The sequence below is a fragment of the Pocillopora damicornis genome, chromosome 7 (assembly GCF_964200805.1).
Source record: "Pocillopora damicornis chromosome 7, jaPocDami1.2, whole genome shotgun sequence".
Classification (NCBI taxonomy): domain Eukaryota; kingdom Metazoa; phylum Cnidaria; class Anthozoa; order Scleractinia; family Pocilloporidae; genus Pocillopora; species Pocillopora damicornis.
The window spans coordinates 17063829-17078170 of NC_142676.1; the positions used below are offsets into that span (position 1 = coordinate 17063829).

Consider the following 14342-nt stretch of genomic DNA (forward strand, 5'->3'; position numbering starts at 1 on the left):
AAGAACTGTTTAAAATATGCAGGATGCCTGATTTTTTCTAAACAAAAAAAAATATGGGTGGAAAAAGTGTGGTTAGTCATTCACCTGTTTTCTTTCATTAGCAAATATTTCCCTGGATTCCCTTTCAACTGGAGAAGAACCAAAGAAATCAAGTGCAGAAGTTGCTTTTTTCTCTTTAGGTTTGATTGGACTGAAGCAAGAATAACACTCCATGTGTTAAACATTTTAGTGACACAACAACACTGTGTTAAATTCACCCTTGATGACTGTGTGACACTGTCTTTATTATGTTGCTGTTGTTTGTTTGTTTGTTTTTCATTTTTCACCCTTAACACCTAAAACTCAGTATGCATATTCTCCATACTGTTCTCTATACATTTCCTAGGGTACTGACAAAGAGAATTTGATTAACAATCAAGAGCTTAGTTGGTGATCATTTCCTTTATTCTCGACCTAAAGAAATTGACCTTCACCTTGACACCTGTCTGTAACAAATGCCTATCCAATTGTTAAAATTTTAGAGAAACAAGAAAAGCAAACACAATCTGCAGTAAATTTTTAAAAATCATCTTTCACCAAAAAGAAGCTCCAGTGAAAGAGGACCATATAAATAACCTACTTTCAACAAAAAAGCAATAGATGCATATTAATGTTTGATTCAGGGGGAATATTGTAAAGAGAAATGCTAGTCACTCTTCGTAGTCAAAGGGTTAAATGTATTGGCATAAGAGCAGTGTCCCATGACAGGTTTAACATTCTCAATGCTTGATGGAAGAAAGAAAAAACAAACAAACAGACAAACAGAATTTAGCTGGATAATTTTAGAAGAAGCCAGATGATTCTCCACAGCAATATCTTATGTTCTAAATGAACACCATGGTTTGGTACTGAAATGTCAAATATAATGAAAGAGAATGATGGATGATACCTCTCTTTAACTTGCTGGACCTCTTTACAAGCTACATTGTCTGTCTGTTTTGCAGACTTTTTAATTTGCTGGGCACAACTTCTTCCTCATCTGTAGAAACCACATCAAAATATAACTCAAGTGCTATAATATTCAAATTCTACTTGAGACTGAACCCTGAATGAAGCAGATGTATTTGTTTTCTTTGGCAAGCTAATACATAAGCAATGTTAAAGGTCATGTGTGATATTAAAAAAACTGACATCATCTTACTATACCTCAAGCTCACCTCACACTAAAGATTTCCCTATCCAGCCCTCCCACTCCATCAATAAGCAGAGTCAGTTAAAACCCTTGTGTCAAACCCAGTCACATAAAAATATTTGGCCATCTTATTCATCATGAAAAGTATCCAAAATGTTTTCAAATTCACATGAAATTCAAGACAATCACAATTTGAAGATGAACAAAACCAAAGAAAAAAAGTTAAACCAAATTCATATTTTCACTCTTTCTAACCTGTTAATAAAACTGTTAATCCTACAAAAATTAAAAATAATTATACATGATTATCACAATTCCCGTAAAGATAAAGTCTCCACATCACCTTTCATGTGAAAAGTATTGGGTACCCTCGATAAGTCGACATAATTTCCTTACCTGAGTCCAAGCTGATGGCTCTTCTACTTTTCTTAGCTTTTGAACTCTCCTCCTTCTTTACTGATGTGGCTTTTCTGAAACAGAGATGAGTGAAAGAGAACCAAGTTCTGAATATAACCTGACATCAGGATCCATATTCTCCATACAGAGTGTTCTCTAAGCATTTTCCAAGGTGCTGACAAGGAGAATTTGTTTAATAATCAAGAGCTTTTATAGTTGGTGATCATTTCCTTGACTCTTGACTCTTGACTCAGTGGTGATATTAGGGTCATAGGTTAATTACAACTGTATAAAATGGAACAAAATTGAAAAAACAAATCACATAACTGATTTTTGAAGGAAGAGGATCTTCATCAGAATCTAACAGAGATGTAAGATTAATTTAGAACTAGGGTCAGGACATCATTGTGATGTTGTACATATCATTATGTGAATCTTTTTAAATCATGTTTTCGTAATAAAGCAAATTGCATTTGGAATTGACAAGGACACTGTACAGCACAGTACACCATTAAAACAAAAACAGAGGTGTAACAGTTTGTATGGAGTCTCAACATCTGTTCCTTTTGAAACTGTTAGTGTTCACCCTGAAACATTACCTGAGTTGATAATGTTTTTTCCTTTCTTCTTCCTCTTCTGATTTTCTTTTGGTTTTTGTTTTCAGGCAATGTCATCATCTTCACTGCTTGATAAACTCTGCCCAGCAAACTAACAATTACATATTTTTATTTCACACAAATGTGCAATAAATTCGCTTCTTTGGACCTAACAATAACAACTGGATAAGATCAAGGGGGGTGTTGTTCCTTGGAGCACAACTTTCTTACAAGACATTTTCTTCTAGCTCAGAAAATCAAGAGAAGATACCAGGTGTAGAAACCAATCCCCCCCCCCTAGCCCCAGTCCACATGGCTAGCCATATAGGTTTGACTTTCAAGTGGATCATGCAAATAAAAAAGGTGTGAGCTTGAGTTAAAAGGTAACTGCAAGTACCTTGTTATCCCAGCCATATATTCCAAAATTGTCCGCTAAATTGCTCTTTTGTTGAGTGACCCATGTTTCCTATATTATTAGTATTACCTATGTTATACATAATTCTTGTTATTTGTATTTCCCATGTTATTTCCAATCTCATAATTAGTCATTCCATTCTTCTTGTATTATGTTCGTAATACTTTGCTTAGAAACCACTGGCAATGGCATGTAGATAAAAGAGTTCAGTCCAGTCATGAGGAAATTAAACTCCTCTAAAATTTACTGCTGGCATGTTGGTTACACCAGGCTTCTGGAAAAAATAGTCTGGGTAAGGTAAAGTCTCAAGGTTTCTTTATCAATCACCTTTCAAGTTAATGAACAATTTCCTTTTCCTTTCAGTCTGAGTAAATGAAAGATTAACTAGTACTTGTCAGAATTGTGAAATAACCATTAGAGTTGCATATTGCAACTGCTCTGCAGAATTAGTTAGCTGCAGTTTGAACAAATTTGTGGGGAATGCTGAAGTCCTGGATATTTCAAACTCCAGTGAAATTTAGGTAGCAGTGTATCACATCACGCTGTTTAACCCTTAAATTCCCAGATTAACATTTAATTTCTCCCTAAAATATCTATACAATATCCAACAAAAGGGTAAGTTGTTATCTTGATCTAACAACAAATTCCTATGACAAATGTACAAGGAAACATCTAGAAACTACCGGGGAGAATTAGCAAACAGATCTTGGGAGTCAAAGAATGAAGACAAAATTGCTACTTGTTATGGCCTTGTTTAAGTTAAAAAAAGAAAAAAAAAAAAGGAAAAACACTGTAACTTATCAGCCTCACTCAGCTACCCTGACATACTCGGACAAACTATCAAAATTATACCTACAAAGTTAGTTAACACACAGTACCATACCATTTCTGATATTCCAGTCCAGAAAGATACCTTGGGTTAGATATATGGTAGTTGAATGAAACTCTTGGTTAAAACATGTTGTAAAATTACCCACCACGTATGGCAATAAATACCAATTTTGGCGAAATTCTGCCGCTGAGAACTAAAACGACTAACAATGAAATGGCTCCGACCTGTGATTGGATGATAAAAATAGTAAAAGTTAATAAGTTATATCTTAACTCCTTGCTCGTGAGTATTGTTAACCGCGTGTCTCGAAGCGAAAGAATATGAAATATCAATGTGAAAACACTGATGAGTCAAACAAGAAATGGCTACTTACATAACGAAGAGAAGGTAGAGTCTATCTTGCTCAGCGAGGTCGTTCAGCGATAATCCGGCGATGAAAAAGTCATCTGCTGACAAGCTCCAGTGACAAAACTCATTTAGTCAGTTGAGGCGGACGACCAGAGACTGGAGCCATTCGTGTATTTGACCGCAGACAGGAATGGTTCCAACTCATACGTATATTAATTTTTTTTTTCGTCCTGGCTAAATAATTTATAAACTGAGATGAAAACTGAAAGAGCGATTTATTAGGTTCTTCTTATGTTGAAGTCTACAGTGCTTGCAAATGAATCCCTCTTTTATTACTACAGGGCCATGTAGTTTCTAAGCAACTGCATGTCACGTTTGGAAAATCACGCAATGTTGCGTGACGCTGCGACCGATGTTTTTAATTTACAGTATGCTCTGATGGAGAAATATGGCTTGGCCGCAGTCGAGGGAGTCTTTTTTTTCGTGGAAAACTGATTTTCTAGGTTATTGTTCACATGAAGGACAAATCTATTCATCGGGCCCTTCATCTGTTTTTGCACAACACCTAAAGGGAGAAAGTCGCGGATTAATTTTGCTTGGTAATGTCTAACTCCACTACACCTAAAAAAAGATAAAACAAAACAAACCAAAAAAACTTCTTACCAGTCAAACCAGTGGCAGTAGCTCTCGCACTGAATCATGTCGAAGTACCTTGACTGTTTGCAGTGATGGTACAACCAAAAAGAGTAAAATGATTTTATAAAACTTCTAAAATTAATGAAGGCTGTTCATCGCATGACGCTATATTGGAACGAGTATATCTCGTTTGTTATTGTATCACACTACTGTTTTAGACAAGGTATTTATACCACGCAAATTTAAGAAAGGATGACCATAACATAAACCACATTTTCTGTAAAGTACACGAGCCATCCTAACCAAATTTGCAAACTGCCTTCCAGGCATCATCTGTAAAAAACCGCTTCAATTTTTCAAATTTGAAAATTTTTAGCTAAAACCGTGGCTCGCAAAATATTTCTCACCTTGCATAAAAAATTTTCAAAAGAAAATTTCAAATTTTTCACAACTTTGCCTATTCCTGCTCATAGGTCCGAACAAGCCCTTATGGTCATTGGCCCCACAATGGCCGCTAACGATAGCTTATAAATATAGGCGTTTAGTGTTAACTTGTAAAACTCCCTGAAGAAGTTTACGACAGTTAGACGAAACACGTCAGGGATTAAAGATCTTTAACAACTACTGTTCGCACAGCGCTGCTCACTAGTTTAGTTTTAAATTTTGTCCAAAAAATTGTTAAAAAAATTATTTAAAAATGATCGAAAAAAAAATTATTAAACGTTTGAGTCGGAGCTATTCCTGTCAGCGGTGAAATACAGGAATGGCTCCAGTTTCTGGTCGTCCGCCTCAACTGACTTAATGAGTTTAGTCAGCGGAGCTAGTCAGCAGATGACTTTTTCATCGCCGGAATATCGCTGAACGACCTCGCTGAACAAGAAAGGTTGCCTTCCCTTCGCTAGGTAAGTAGCCATTTCTTGTTTGACACATCGGTGTTTTCACTTGCATCGATATTTCATTGTTCCGCTTTGAGACACGCGTTTAACAATACTCACGAACAAGGAGTTAAGATATAACTTATTAACGTTTACTATTTTTATCATCCTTGAAAGAGCGGTGAATTTATAATTATTAGAGGAAGCGACCTGTCTTATTAGGGAACACACATCCCAGGGTCCCGAAAATGGTCCTCTAACGGGAAACCGACGGACGTGTACTGGAAAATTTTCGAAATTTATTTCAGCCGTACACGGCTCACGCAAGGTCAACCAGTTAATCAAACTTTTAAAAGTGTAATTTCTTAGTGTAACCATTGTTGTAGAGACTGAAAACAATAGTGCAGCTGCATAGTTACACCTGTCGATAAATCACTCAAGTCACTCTACCAAACTCTCCTCAAGATGTTTCTGTTTTGTTTTATTTTCCTGCAAACCTAACACTTAGAGCCTTTTGTTGGTAACTTTCGAAACATTTTTGTGAGCGACAATCTAATATCAGCTTGACTACTACATGTAATGTGTTTGTCAAGCAGGATTCTGGGGATGTTCCAAAGGTTGCTTGTATTAACTGTAGCCTAAAGATTCCAGCAACTTATGTCAGACAGCACTTGGATGTCTGCTGCAAAGATGATGAGCTGTAAGTACAATATTATTATGTGATTAACATTGATGAAAATGAAATTTCCCTTAACATTAACACTACTTGTGTAAACATTCCATCCAAACCTTGAGCAACTCATCGCGTTTCAATTTAGATAATTGCGTTCCGAAGTCCCACTTTCACTTCGCCTGCTGCCCCACTACTCACCGAAACGAGTTCTGATGATCATTACCCCGGTTCTGAAGGAACATTAAATCAGCGTCTCCTGTGGAGTGATCCTTAAGGGAACGCCGGCAATAAGACGACTTCCACGCCACCACGACGAGCGTTTCGTAAAGTTTCCGGATTGTCACTGGCCAGTTTACTATCAATCAGTTAATGTCTACATGGGTCAAACCTGTACCTAACATCCTCGGCACTGGCTTAAGAATTCTCTCTTTATTTATTTTTTTTCCTCACCTTTCGATGTTTCTTCGCGTTTTTGTGGTTTTCCTTGTTTATATCTGGTCTTTATGTTCACCGAACCGTCTCAACAAGGCCAGAAACGCCTTCAGAAGCCTCAACAACGTGTGGAGGTCCTCTCAGTACAGCACCAAGACCAAGCCGAAGATCTACCAAAGCTATGTGATGTCTACTCTACTATACGGCTCTGAATGCTGGAGGATGACAGAGAGCGACATCACCAAGCTGTCAGTCTTCCACACAAAAAACCTCAGGAGAATCCTGCAAACCTTTTGGCCTGACACTATCTCCAACCAACAGCTACTCGCCTGGTGCAATAAAGACAGCATGGAGAACATAATCATGGGAAGGCGATGGAGATGGATTGGGCACGTCATGAGGAGAGAGCAGGATAACATCACTCGCACAGCCCTTCACTGGATACCTGAAGGAAAGCGCAAGAGAGGAAGACCAAGAAACACCTGGCGCCGAACTGTGGAGTCAGAGCTCAGAAGCTGGCCCGGAACCAACAGACGTGGCGATCCTTCGTAGCCGCCCTACGTGCCACACGGCATAATGGACATGAGATGAGATCATGTTCGCATAATTTGTTCATAGTCGAATACCCTCGTCTTCCATTTCAACTTAGACGCAATTTTCTGTCTTGCCAATGTTTTCGGTTTTGCTCAAACCCAAAGTTCCAAAAAATTTTGTTCTGGTTCAATGAAGTTATCGAAGTAATCAGTATGCGTATGTATCGAAGATAGGCAAAGCAGCGTGGAGTTGTAGTGCTCTTGAGTCACATTTGGTAATGTATACTAACGCACGGATTGAAAACCTATTCTTATTAACATAAAGTTCTACAAATTGCCTGCCTTTCTGCGATGAATTGACTTGAACAAGAGAACTGAGCGAATGGATAGACAACTGAACAAAGTTTGTTCGACTGACTGAATGCACTGTTTTAACCCAGGAAACAAATGTCTTTTTAGAATAGCAACAAGTTCTACTGAGCGAAGGCCATCAGAGTCATCATCTACCAAACAAGACTAATATCGTTTGTAAAGAAATAGTTTACAACTTGAAGTGCACAATGGACATCATAGGAATTTCAAGTAACCGATCTCTTCAATGCCTATCATAGGAATTTCAAGTAACCGATCTCTTCAATGGACATCATAGCAATTTCAAGTAACCGATCTCTTCAATCATAATTAGATTCCTTAAACATGAATACACTTTGTACCATTTCAACACTAGATAAAACGTCACTTTGTAGTTGTATCCTGTATACTTTAAAAACTGAATTTTCAACAGCATAGTTAGTTTAAAAAAAAGCAAGGTATTACTCTCGAGGCTTATTACGGTGAGAAACAATAAAAAAACCTCGAAATTTTTTAGAAAGTTCTTTTTTGTAATTGAGCATTGTTCCGTTGCGTGTCTACATCCCTTATTGAACTAACAGCGGTTAGGGGTGACTATATGCCTGACGTCGCAGAAGAGCAAGCGCACTCATCCGTCGCTCTCAATTTCAATTTTTACAGTCATGTGCTTTGTGATAAAAATCTTTAAGATAGTGAAAAACTCTCAGGCTACAGGGAATGAAACAGCTGTAGTGGAGAACAACAAGGCAAATCAGAGGGCCTTAACAGCAGCGAGGGATTTCGATGATCATTACCCCGGTGGCGAAGGAATTTCATATCAGCGTTTTCTGTGGAATGATAGAATCCTTAGGGGAACACCGGCAATAAGACGACTTCCACGCTACCAAGACGAGCGTTTCCATTACCCCAGTGCTGAGGGAATTTCAAATCAGCGTTTTCTGTGGAATGATAGAATCCTTGGGGGAACACCGGCAATAAGACGACTTCCACGCCACAACGACGAGCGTTCCATTAATGAAGTAAGAAATTGTTTTGTTTTGGTGTCGCAATTTACCCCATGTTTCTCTTACCCTCTATGGCATTTTTCAGAGGAAACGACGTACCTCTCAGCCTCATTTTAGACAGAGAAGCAGTTAGCATGAGCCAAGACAATATATTTTATTTTCTCTTGCTTGAGCGTGTAGTTGACTGAAATAGGCAGCCGACTTTTTCACTACAACTAATAAGAATTCTCTTTTTTTTAAATTTTTTCAATTGTTTTTCTACTGCAATTCTCAATTGCATTGACCCTTTTCACTTTCCTAACCACGAAAGGCCTACTTAGCAATTACAATGCTAAAGTACTGATAGATTATAGAGACGCGTGTCGCAAGCTATTTTGGTTTCACATGATTGACACCATTGCTTCGCTACCTGCTCATGAATTGGACGGAAATATTTTCGAAGTTTAAGTAGAAAAGGCATTGCAAGGGGGGAGGAGGGGAGGAGGGAAGGGAGAGGGCAGGTTGTCTCACCTCAGCAGTTAGGGTAACCCTAGCAGGCGGGACAACTTTTCCTCATGTAAATACCTTCTCTCGCCCATCCGTAACAAGACAACTCGATCAGAAAATGCGTGCACACGCCATGACGAGGATGTTTACAGCTATTTTTTTCCTTTCGTCTGCCATTTTGTCGAATATGTTACCTGGCCGAACGAGGATTAGCAGATGTCAAATTTCACATACACGCTCCGTAAAGTTGTCTCGATGGAGAATTGCCTTGGGTACCCGAGACCATATATGTGGGGCCTAAATCATGCAAAAAATGTAAAACGCGACAGTTTTACTGTCGTAGTTTATACCATGCTTCTCTTATCCTCTGTTGGCATTTGTCTGAGGAAACAATGAACCTCTCTGCCCTATTCTGAGCAGAGAACCAATTAGCTTGTGCCAGGAAAAGACATTTTATTTCATGTTGCTTGTGCGTATAGTTGGCTGAAATCGGCAGCCAATTGAGCAACTAGTAAATATTCCCTGTTTTTCAATTTTTTTTCCTTGTCATTTTCCGGCTTCTAATTCTCATTTGCATTTAGAAAAAGCCTTAAGAGTTTCATGATCTTAGCTGCAATGTTTGCTCCGTGGCGATCCTAGAAATCTGTGCGTAAACACAAGGATCCAATTACTGGCAACTCATTAATTATAATGCTAATGTAAGGATAGATTGTAGAGACGCATGTCGCAAGCTATTTTTGTTTCACATTAGTGACATCCAGTGCTTAGCCTCCTGCTCAGGAATTCGACGAAAATGTTTTCGAAGTTTAGGTAGAAAAGGCATCGCATGCCCCTAACAAAAGCAGGTGGAGGCAACATTTTTTCAAATTCATGTTGCGATGTAATATTTGCGTTCGACGAAGGAGAACGCATACTAATCGTCTCGTTTTTACGGAAATCACTTTCGAGGGTTTTAGGGACCAGTCCCAAGGGGATCGATCGTGATGCCCTGCGATTTCAGCCACAGGCATTCAAGTGCAAATGTTTTCTATTGTTTGCGCTATTGATTTCTTCTGACAAAGGACTGTATGCATAATGAAGAATGGGGCTGTGCGGAAACTTTGCCAAATGGGGCCTAAATCAATTTCTCGAAGCATAAAAACGAAATCGTCCAAAGTCACGATATTGGCAACACAGTTTGGATTAGTAAAGCTCTTAAGTCACATTTGGTAATATTTAATACTAAGACAGCGGAAAGCGTCAAAGGCGCGCCCTAATTGGCTACTTAAACTCTGAATATTCGTTTCTTTTTCGCATCCGAGCAACTGATCCGGGAATGTTGTAATCGTTCCAGGAATAAATGAGTTAAACGGTCATATATTTGTACTACAATATTCCATTACTTTAGGTGGGCGCTTCGCGGCTCGGTGAATATTCACCACCAGCTACCTTCACTTCGGTGAATATTTGTTAACTGTCACTGATTGAAAACTTATTTTTTTCAACAGGATGTTCTGCAAATCACGTTGCTCGCCTTCCTGTGATGAACAGAATTTATCAAGAGAAAGAAAATAGATAGACAATAACAGAATCTGTTCAACTGACTGAAAGCACCGTTGTCATTTATGGTAGACTTTTCAGAATAGCAACGAGTTTTAGCTAGCAGAGCTATCTGCTATCTAACAAGATTGATGTCCTATGTAACGAAGAAGATTGCAACTTTAAATGACTACTGATTGTTATAAGGATTTTGATGTGACCGATGTCTTCCGTCACAAGTGCTTTGTACCTTTTCAATTCTTGATAAAATTAGTGGTAAAAAAAGCACTTTTAACTTTTCTTGTTGCTGACCAGATTTAAAACAATGAGTTCTCAACTACCTCCAACTATTTGCTGTTACTAGTCTCCAGCTCATGGAGCTTGCTTGTCTCCACAAGGATGTCACGCAACGCTCGCGTAACATTTCAAAGAACATTTAAAAGGGAGAATATCATGCAGCTGGCCTTAAAATAAGCATTTAAGAAGTTTTTGGTATTCTCTTAGGCATTAAAATGCCTGCACCATCAGATCTTGGAGCCATTCCGTCAGTTAGGCAAGTTTCTCAATATGCAAGAAAATTCTCTCCAAACTTTTCAGTCTTGTACATATATTAACGAACTCAGAAAGGTAAAGGGTCCAATATTAGGCCAAATTGTCTAGGATGCATCAACTTTGATGCAGTTCCTTTATTTAAGCAGAATTCCTGCCTCTATTCTGACGACCAGCGCGAGACAAAAAACCCCCCTCAATAAACACCATCTGATACCACAAATTTTCCTTTATTTTTCTTCTCACTTTAGTGACACAAGCTGTGTCACTAAACGTGACACAGCTTGTGTCCAGCAGCTTGGCCAGTCACGTCACGGCACAAGTGAGAGCCCCTTGGCAGGGTACCTCTATCTTGGCCTATTCAGTGTCCTTCTCCTTTGATGTTTCCGATGTAAATCATTCGCGTGCTCGTGACCAGGCAAATTTTATTTTGGTGCCCTTATCTACGATACATGGAGGTGAAGAGTGATATCTGCGTGGTTCCGTTCCAATTCCGGTTACGAGATATAACACCAGATAATTTCCGGAAACCGCCCAAGTGTATTTCGTTACGTTCGCAGTTTTGCTCTTGACCCCATTCCCTCTTGATTAAAACGTCTTTCTTTACCCTCATCTGAAATGCGGCTTTGTGTCTTACGGCTTTGACAAGAAGCTAGTTTAAGGACTGACTTCACCGTACATACATGGCATACAATCCTTTGCCGGCAAGTTAGAGAGTAGTTAACGAAGCCGAACCGTCTCGAAATTTTACGTGCTTATTACAGCAAACTGTGGCGAGACAATGGGCGATCTAATACCGATGAAACCCCTGAGACATCAAGCTTCTTACGAGAACGTTGACATAAAAAGCGGTGTAGTCATTTTGCCAGACGACCCTGATCACCATTACGATGTACTTCATCAAAACCACAAGCCGATAGCGGGGCCTTCGACTTCGCTCATGACGAGTGCACCCACTAACAACGACAGGCCGAGGGAGACAGCGAACGAATCCAGGAACCCACCTTCGACTTCTCTTTTCACGAATGGATCCACCACCAACAACAGGCCGAGGAACACTTCGAATGAAGCAAGGAACTCAGCGAACGAGGCCGTCGATTGCACCTCTTCGGAGAGCCACAAGAAAAATCATTCGACGTCAGCAGAGATACATAGAGTCCTTGTAGTGTTTGGATTTGTGTTCGCTTTGATTGCTTTTGTTCTTGTCTTGCTCTTTGCCCTTGGAATGCTGAGCTCTTCAAATTGTCGCCAGAGTTGCCATAAAGAACTTGTACAACCAGTTCAGACTTCCCGAGCAACGCAGGAATTTTTTCTTATAATTAACGAGCTACGGGCAAACATGAGCAATTTAGATGAGGAAATAAAAAGCAGGGATGACATAATCACACAACTTCAAGCGCATGAGGTCGACTTCACAAGAAGGATCACAGAATTGGAACGAAATGAAACTTTTAAACTCGTGGTTGTTAACAAATCGAAAATCATTGGACTGCAAGGCCCCCAAGGATTCGCTGGGGCTGTTGGCCCAAAAGGAAAAGATGGAAAAGATGGAAAAGACGGAAAACCGGGAGAAAAAGGCCCAGCCAACGTGTCATTGTGTCACTATTCAACCATCGAAAGTACCCCATTTACAGCTTCTGGGTCCGGTGAAGGGCAAAACGTCAGTGTCACAGAAGAACCAGGGTCTAAAATCATTGGAGCTACGTGCTCGACCGAAGGAGCATCAGAATATAATTTTATAACCAGAGTTAACTCTACGACTAAAGTTCGAGAGCTCGCATGTGAATGCAAAGGAAAGTCAAGTGTGTTTACAGCGGGAGTGGATGGAGCCAAATGTATCTTGAATTACTGGGTGTGCGCTTAGAAACTATAATATTCGATCTCAGAAGAAATGAAGGGTTTTTTTTTTGCTAAAATGGAAATGGTATAAATACCGAATTCCCAGGACATCATTATAAAATGTCTAAAAATATTCATGCCGCAATTCCCTGCGGCAAAAATCAATGTTGAAAAGATGCCAAAAAGACAAATTTGGTTTTGACCTTTTTTCGGTATTTTAAACATTGCGTGCAGCAGTTTTAAACTGCATGTATTCAGTTTCGAGGCGAATTGTGTCCTGAGAAAAAAAGAAACGATGCACGATAAGATAATAACTGTAACTGTTTAAGCACGTCTTTGCATTGCATCAGAACTTGAACAGGATTTTTAAATGATAAAAACGATGTTGTATGACACTAATGAACTCAACACCTAATTAATTAGGTGGGAATAAGACTTCAGTTCCTACAATTTGAACTGAAACAAGGTGATGTTGTTTCTTAATGATAAAATAGAACCTCCAGTAGATAGATAAAGTTTTCATTATTTTCTGGGTTTGAAAATTCAGTGAGTGATCCACCGAGCTTACATTTTTGCCCACGCTTCAGCAAATGTTTCTCACGTCTCCGAACCAACTCCCGAAATATTTTGACAGGGCTCAGAGGGTGGACGGATGATTTTCAGATCTGCTAACTCAGCTGTTGCTAGTTATGGAGAAAGTCTATATGTAGTGTTCGTAGCAGTATTTTCGGAGTTGTACATGATCGAGGCACAGTGTACAGTCATCTGATAGCGGCCTTTTCACTTAAAATGAGCAAAGTACTTATGTAGGCGCTGACTGATGGGTTTTGTCCTTTCCGACAGCAAAACATCATTTTTACACCCGCTGACAGTAAAACGATTAACCCTGGAGTTTTCCTGCTCAATTGTTGTCCGTATTTGGTTTGTTTGAAAGAAATCAACTCTCGACACGTCAGCTTTGTCTAAATATGGTGCTACGCATATTCTCCATACTGGGCCTAGTTGTTCGAAGGCGCTGATTAGTGCTAACCCAAGGTTAAAATTTTATCCCGGTTTCTTTATTCCTTTGTTGGAAAGTCTTTCTCTAATAATTTTCTCTCTTCTTTGAAGGGCATCCAGTCATCAAATTGTAGACAAAAATAATTCTACTGAATTTTCTTTTAAAGCTTTCAGATCTTAAACTAGATTTCACACTAACCCTGGGTTATCTTAACCAAGCTCTGAACAACCAGGCCCTGTTCTCCAAATATTTGTTAAGACGCCGACATGGAGAATTTGTCTAACAATCAAGAGCTTCTTTAGTCGTTGATCAGCTCCTTTATTCTCCTGACCTTAGTGTTTGATTCAGTGGTGATATGGTAAGGAGAATTTAGATGCCAGTCATTCTTAGGGGTTAAAGGGTTAATCAGCTTTGAGTAAGTAATTTATCTTATCTCTCCTACGCAAATTAAAATCTGTTCTAGAAATACGCAAAGTTATGTTCACTTTTCTAAACGACTGCCTTGATTTGTTTTTTAAATAGTTAGTTTTACCTACGTAGTTTCCCTTATGATCAGTTGTGCTAATCGAGGGGCGAAAAGCAAGTCAACATCTTACGACTCAATTATCTATCGATCAATCAACATTCTGTTTTTCCTCGTTAAGCTGCCAGGCAAAAGGCGACAGATCAACAGAAACATTACCTGTTC

General features: G+C 39.1%; 2 protein-coding genes and 1 long non-coding RNA gene across 3 annotated transcripts; 2 read left to right on the forward strand and 1 right to left on the reverse strand.

Annotated features, from left to right (window-relative positions):
* Nucleotides 1-84: 84 nt before the first annotated feature.
* Nucleotides 85-4066, reverse strand: LOC149042872 (uncharacterized). The gene is made up of 6 exons (XR_016188378.1): nt 3784-4066; nt 3556-3634; nt 2167-2275; nt 1568-1927; nt 929-1018; nt 85-190 (listed from the first exon to the last, which is right to left on the reverse strand). It is a non-coding gene; the product is annotated as an uncharacterized LOC149042872 (long non-coding RNA).
* Nucleotides 4067-6398: 2332 nt separating this feature from the next.
* LOC149042873 (uncharacterized) lies at nt 6399-6926 on the forward strand. Its single transcript, XM_089213661.1, has one exon. It carries the CDS (start codon nt 6399-6401, stop codon nt 6924-6926), a length of 528 nt encoding a protein of 175 aa, XP_089069787.1.
* A 3616-nt stretch (nt 6927-10542) lies between these two features.
* On the forward strand, nt 10543-13184 carry LOC113673137 (uncharacterized). The gene has a single exon (XM_027189504.2). The coding sequence runs from the start codon at nt 11597-11599 to the stop codon at nt 12677-12679; it is 1083 nt and encodes a 360-aa protein (XP_027045305.2). The 5' UTR covers nt 10543-11596; the 3' UTR covers nt 12680-13184.
* Nucleotides 13185-14342: the final 1158 nt, after the last annotated feature.

What these genes read in the sequence shown, in the direction of transcription:
- LOC149042873 (XM_089213661.1), top strand. Translation starts at nt 6,399, where the DNA reads ATGTTTCTTCGCGTTTTTGTGGTTTTCCTTGTTTATATCTGGTCTTTA.
- LOC113673137 (XM_027189504.2), top strand. Translation starts at nt 11,597, where the DNA reads ATGGGCGATCTAATACCGATGAAACCCCTGAGACATCAAGCTTCTTAC.